This window comes from Bremia lactucae, linkage group LG1 (genome assembly GCF_004359215.1).
Source record: "Bremia lactucae strain SF5 linkage group LG1, whole genome shotgun sequence".
In the NCBI taxonomy this organism is placed as follows: domain Eukaryota; phylum Oomycota; class Peronosporomycetes; order Peronosporales; family Peronosporaceae; genus Bremia; species Bremia lactucae.
In genome coordinates, this window is record NC_090610.1 from 2,506,686 (window position 1) to 2,513,832 (window position 7,147).

Genomic DNA, 7,147 nt, shown 5'->3' on the forward strand with positions numbered 1-7,147 from the left:
ACGTGCATTAGAAGGGTTTGGCCCAAAATGCCCTGGCGAACTGCCAATAGTGAGTATGGTGCCACCTCGGCCGACCACACTCGGTGGACTTGGACGTGCCACTCCACGTATCTCAGGGATATTGCACCCTTGATGATTCGGCCTTAGGCCAACAATGCTTTCAGCATTTACTACGAGTGTCACTCGACGAAGTACGTGCCGTTCCACTTATTTCTGCTAAGTCGGGATCAGAATTAATGATTTTAACATTAGAGTTAATTAACTCAGACATGCCAATGTCTAAAACACTGACAGACTCATTCAATGATCCGCGTCAATAGCGCTTTTGTTGCCTAGCAAAGGTGGGTTCATGACTCTCCAAAACTTTGCTAGGAACATTGCGCGTGGCGCCTAAGGTCTTAGACCTCTAATCAATCCATGGCTCATGGTTTTCGAACCAGGCCAAACCAAGGATGAGATCATATCTCGAATCCAAATCAAGGACGAGACAGCGTTCCATACTGTCAAAGTCCAGAAACTTAATACCTAAGTTCAATGGAACTTTGGGAATAGTGACACGAGTTCCAGTCGCTAAGCGAACAGTGATTGTATCACCTTCATGCGCCCTAAGCGCCTCAACGTATTGTTGACTTCCTTCAAGGGAAAGGCGTCGAGCATAATTGCAAGACGCTCTTGAGTCAATTAAAATTGACTACTACTTATCAAAGCCTTTACAGTCGCTTGAGCGACTAGCAAACCAGGCTTGTACTCTCGTTCCGTGCCATTGAGCACCGAGCTAATTGGGGCTAGGTTCTGTTCATTCTCACCTCCTTGAGGTTCAACAGAACCTAGGTCTTCCCCAGTAGGGCGCCCGCACCTACTGGGTATCGACGTTTTCCCGCACCGTACCAGATCTCTGGTATAGGTCGGAGTTGGAGATCTCTCGAGCTTTACGCGAATTTCGAAGAGGGCAGGCAGGACGTAAATATTTCGTGCTCCCGCACATATAACATCTACGGATGGTCTTATGCTGTTCCACAGCTTTAAGAGCCTCTTCTCCTTCCTCAACGAGGCTTAAATCCATAGGTTCCGGTCTATTAGACGGAACCCATGTGCTCAAAGAGCTTGTTCGGTAAACAGGCGTGCTAACGCGAGCACACTTAAAGTCAAACTCGGCGCGTAGCGCTATGGCAACTGCCTCTTCGAATGTAGCCAGATGAGATCGGAACAATTCCGTCCGCCCTCATTGAGATCCCCCTATAAAAATGGCTACTGCAACTGCTTCTTGCACCGGGTCTTGATGCATAGATGCAATGAAAGTTCTCAACTCCTGGACATAGTCTCCTAGGGTTCTTTTACCCTGTCGAGTCGCTAGGAGCCGTGCTCGCATGCGAAAAAGCCTGATCAGGCGGTGCAAACATGCTGGTCATTTGCTGTTTCAGCGGATCTTACGAGGAAAAAGCGTCGTTTATGGACGTACAAGCTATTAAAGCTTAAGGAATCCTAGTTAAGGGATTCAGGGGTTCGTGAAACCAAAGGGTAACTAGTGCCTAAGAGGATATACCTTAGAAAGGCTTCCATCTCTTTCAGATCAATGCGCAAGCCTTAGAAAGGCACTTGACGCTTTAAGATCAAAAGGGAACTGCACTTTATTTAATTATTTTTATCTAAAAACCTTACCCTAGCTAATTAAAATTAGATTTTGGCCGCCAGATTTATATGGCGGCGACCACTTTTGTTACCCATGATAAATGGGATTTAAGTAACACTATTTTAAAATTATATAAAAGGGTATTTTACCCATAAAGTAAATGTACCACAACAACGGTTCTCCAACCGATGTGTGCCCCATTACAGGATGGCAAGACTTTCATCTCGTTGGGATCTACGCAATGACGTGCTTGTAATGCAAACAAGGTCGAGAATTCTTTGCTGACATGAAAGTGGTAGAGCTGAAGGACCTCGGTTTGGTGAGCAAGTTTCTAGGGATTGTATCTAATTACAGTTACGATTCTGCCTGGACACTTTCACAAGAGACGGGAATATAGCCTGTTTGTAATAAAATATTTATATATACACAATTTATTATATTTTCCATAAATTCGACTCTCCCTGACATCGATGATGGGCTAATGAAGTTTGGATGGTGAAGAAGCAGGTGCGTTTCTAACGACAGGCAGCAAGGGTCCAACAAGACGTCCCCATTGTCCAAGTCTTTGAATCTTTCGTGGGAAGTCTCTTGTGGATTGCTTGATGCACACGCCCAGAAATCGCATTCGCAGTACATTGAGCAACGCGCTGATCTCACGCTTCACGCTAAAGCGATCGGCGTCTGGACAAAAGAAATGCCAAACGTATTGCCAAATATTTTATGGGGACCAATAAGCTTACTTCAAAATGACGAGCGCCACACACGCGAGCGGAATGAAAAGTGTATTGGTCGAAATGTACATCGATGCAGATTAAATGCTGCGAACAAAACTACTGTAAGTCTGTTACTGAAAGGGTTTTATGTGAGTAATATGATTGTTGGATGGTTATGCAGGAAACAAAAATGCGTTATCTATCCACGATGGAAGCTAAGAACTGCCGCAGCATCGCAGACGACGGCGGAAATGTGGGCAGAATTGAGTTGCTACAAGAGATCGGCATACCCATGCAGAAAAAATGCATGTCTATAAAAGCAGGCAGCCATTGCGCTAATCGAGGGCGAAGACATGTACGGACTGGCAAAGCATATTGACGTATGGCGCAAGCAAAAAGGTGATCAAGATTTAATACTGCGAGTCCAAGATCATGCGTGCGGACATACTAAATATAGTGGTCCCGGCGCCACGCCTCGTCTGAATTACGTGGGCTCGTCATGGTTAACAGATCGTATCGAATTGACCGCCCGGGAGGAGTGTGGAAACTCGTACCTATGCCACTTGTCGTTGTTACTGCTGCTGCCAGGAATTTTGCACACCTACGACATGATGGCGTCAGGGCAGTTAAATCAATGATCATCTCAAATGTTGTGTAGGAAGGGCAAAAGATGACCTGGCCTGGTTAAGTATTGAACACAGTTTTTAATTGACCTATCCAGGGTGTAGATAACACTAATATGTATTGTGAGCGTATCCTTCTAGATACCTCGCGTAACGGATGACGCTTGGCGTTATCCCTCCTAATGTGAATGCACCTATATGCATCACATTCACAAGGGTTGGTTACAAATGTGAACCACACCGAGTGGTGATCTACTTTAATTAAGTAAATTGACCATACTGTGTAACATTAGAGCAACTTTAGCCCGTTACAAATATCAATTTTGGCTTCTACCCACTAAAAAAATTCTGCTGTTCATTTGGCCTGTAAAATCTCGAAGCTCTTCAAATACCCGTTGTGCTAAAGATGAGGTGCATCCATTACCATCCAGCTGCGTACTGGAACATCGAAACCGAGTAGCTTTCGTCAAGCGATTGAGACTTGAAGCTAAGCGATGCACAAACCACAGACCAACTGCACAAGGTTGCTGCTTGTAGTAGAAATTGTCAAGCACGCTGAAATTAAACTGGCTTGTGTTAGTGGGATATTCATCTCGCATGATGCAAAATCGATGGGCGAAATGTTTGCTCTATACAACTGACCATGCTTTGGAATTGAAGTATATGTCTGTGACTTCACATTGTATTTTTCCAAGTGAAGATGACAGCAATCGCAATGATTGCTACTTTAGACCCATCGAAGCCAAACATTCGACACTCATTTTATCGCGTACTTGAAGCTCTAGCAACGTCCGAAAGTTCTGCATCAGCTTTACCATTCGCTAAAGATGCGGAACTGGTTGCGTATCAACAACGACACCTTATGATACTTACGATTCTCCTGGTAGTGAGTTATGGATCAATGTCGGTGCTATCTGCGGCGCTAGTTGCGTACATGCGTTACAACCGCCATGTTGCGCTTAAAGGTGACAGCGAAGCCTCGCGAAAAACGTTGTTACCTGCATTTGAGCCATTGTTGTGGACTTTGTGCGTCGCGACAGGCCTACAAGCCTTGTTTTTCACGATAGCATTAGCAAAAAAATTCTATGTTCCAGGCGGTGATGTTATGTTTGTAGAAGCCATGAGCGCTGGACGTCAGTTCGTGGTCGAGCTCGTGGTTGTGTTCATGCTACAGAAAAGCGTCTCGTTGCCAGCTTTGATGCGATCGATTGTGAGCACGCTCATCTTATCATGCTACGCGTTGCCTTTTGCCTGGCTCATAACAATTTATAGCCAAAGCATCTATACTCTAAAAAATCAATGGATGATGGCGGCAGTTCGCCTCCTCTTTTATTCAGTCTACATCTATGTAATCGTTCGTCCACCAGCGCGTGCGACCAGACGAACACTGCGTGAATACTGTGCTTTTGGAATCGTGTACCAACTAATTGAGCTTGCCTTCCGCTTCATTTTCATTTATGGGTATCTACGCCCAGCTTTTGCGCTCATTTACATTCAATTGGCTTGGGGAGCACTTTGCCCCATTTTCGTCTACCGGTTGCTCAAGGCCGACACAGAGCATTGGCGTGGACTTGGACAGCGAGCAGTCGGCTTGCAAGCCGTGTTTCGCAAAGGAAATATTCATGAGCGTGTTTCATCTGAAGGCCTTCACGTTCTTATTGAAATGCATCGCAAGCACATTATTGATTTTTCCTTTCTTGACATAAAGCAGCGTATTGGCATCGGATCGACAGCTGTAGTGTACAACGGACTATTGAATTCAAAGACTCCAGTTGCGGTAAAAGTTTATACGCCCACACGCGTGACAGAAGACGCTGTGGCGGCATTCTCACACGAAGCAGCACTTTGCGGAGTGCTCAACCACCCAAATATCGTTAGATTTTACGGTATGTGCGTTTCGCCCCCGACGATCTGTTTGGTGTCAGAGCTATGTGTGGGTAGTCTTGATGTGGTGACACAAGCCTTGGGGAGGCGACAAAACCAACACGCTCGACGCCAGCAATTTTTGATCAATATTGGCTACATGATTGATGCCGCACGAGCGGTTGCTTATCTCCATAGCTTCTCTCCCGCTTTTGTTCACCGTGATATCAAACCAAGCAACTTTCTGGTAGATGCCGAAGGCAACGTTAAGCTTACTGACTTTGGCGAGTCTCGCAGTCTGCCAAAAGCCGATATTCCCTGGGAGATTAGCGGTCTCAATGATCCAAAGATCAATGCCGTCGTGAGTGCCGCAGCATCGGTATTACATCCTGTTACTGTCTCGAGCAGTCTTTCACCAGATGCCGAGCACTACCACGAGTATCCAAACTCGATGACAAATGCAAACACCAATTTACACAGCAATGGAGGAATCCCAACGGACACTGCCGACGAAGAATTAAGACTTAAGCCAAATTTAGGAAAAAGTGCACCGGAGATGACAGTCAAAGGGACAGTTGACTATATGGCACCAGAAATAATCAATGGACGAGCAGGCGTCGCTGCCTATGAAGAGTCAGCCGACGTCTACTCGTTAGCAATCACTATGTGGGACATCTTGAAACCGGGCTCGGAAAAATACCCTGGTACAAATGACAACCATTTGCGCGTGCTTGAGTTGGTCATGTCGGGCACTCGCCCAGAGCTCGACCGTCAATTGCATGTCGGTCTTGCAGAAATTATCACTAGCATGTGGCATGGGGATGCAACCGTTCGCCCAACCGCTCAAAAAGTCGTCGCGGCTCTTGAATGCATTCAGGAAGAGGTATGCTCAGCATTCGCATTAGAAATGTGGGATGGATTACACCACGAATCAACGTTGCTTAGGAATGCTGGATCGGGTAGAAGCGTCAAGAGCTTTTCCGGCGAGCTAGCGACGCAAAAGATGCAAGATATTGAAGCTGTAGGATCAGTAGGCGAAGGGATTCGTCTTGGCAACATGCTCATGAACACTGGTCTTTTGCATCATCAAAAGCACTCGCTGCCTTTTAAAAGCAGTGACGATGTTTATTTTTTCGACGAGGATAATGTATCTCATTGCCAGCCATTTATCGTCCTAGAAGGCCACTCTCGTAGAAGCGGCGCTGGCTGTACGACTGCAAGGCGCCGTCCAGGATCAACAATGGGAGGTCCACTACCATCGCAGCTTGTGCAAACTTCCGGGTGGTTTAAAAGTTTACAGCGTTCGCATCAGCCGACGGATCAGACGCCTTCGTTCTTGACAACGTCAACATGGGTCATGAATTCAAAGGGCTCCTCCTATGACACTATTGCGGCATCAGAATCGCCCCAAGAAAACAGTGCTTTCGCTTTTGTTGACGCTGCAAGTAACGAAACTAAAGAGACGGAAGAATGTGCGTGTCGAAAGCTTGGAGAGCGACCCAACGTACGCAAAGCGGCTCGTCATCGATTCCTTCGCAAGTACCGTGCAATACCAGAAGATAATGTTCTTACTGCCAATTTGTTGCAGATAGAAGAATTAACGTCACCCCAAGACCAACAATTTCTGGACGAGTTCGACACACTAACAAAATAGCTTGATTTCTTGGCGGGAAATTAGCAATTCCTTTTCCCGCCACTGCATGTAATTGGTCAAATGCTTAACACGTTTGAAGATAATTAATGGGCTGATGGTCTCCCCGGAGTGTCCAATCTGCTCGCGTCATGTGCGCTTAGATAATCTTCTCTTACACGTAGAATCTTGTCTGTCAAAGCAGGAACAAAACAAAATATTGCTGCCATCTACCAATATAAAGTCCACATCGCCCCCTGCTGTCAAGAGACGCAAGCACTCATTCGATGACGTTTCGGCTACTCCACTAGCGGAGAGGATGCGACCTAGGTGTATAAATGATGTGGTGGGTCAGGAGGGCTCTGAAGGTTGTTTTCCTCGCTTGTTGAAATCGACCGAGTGCCCAATATGATCTTGTGGGGGTAATATGATTCAATGATAGTTTCAATGTTTTCTCTTATTTTACATTGTTATATCTTACAGACCCCCAGGATGTGGTAAAACGACATTAGCTCATGTAATTTCTAAGCGGACAAAATGCAAATTTATAAGCTTGTCGGGTGCGACGTCTAAAGTCTGGGACCTGAAGAACGCGATTGATCGAGCCAGAGCTGAATGCAAGCTATTTCATCGAAGAACCATTGTCTTTACGGATGAGATTCGTCGCTTCAATAAAAGTCAGCAGGAT

The 7,147-nt window shown here is 45.9% G+C and overlaps 1 protein-coding gene across 1 annotated transcript; it reads left to right on the forward strand.

The window, feature by feature from the left end:
* Nucleotides 1-3,681: 3,681 nt before the first annotated feature.
* On the forward strand, nt 3,682-6,483 carry CCR75_003767 (uncharacterized protein; the record flags this gene model as incomplete). Its single annotated transcript, XM_067961860.1, has 2 exons — nt 3,682-4,903; nt 5,204-6,483. The coding sequence occupies 2 exons, from the start codon at nt 3,682-3,684 to the stop codon at nt 6,481-6,483; spliced, it is 2,502 nt and encodes an 833-aa protein (XP_067822509.1).
* Nucleotides 6,484-7,147: the final 664 nt, after the last annotated feature.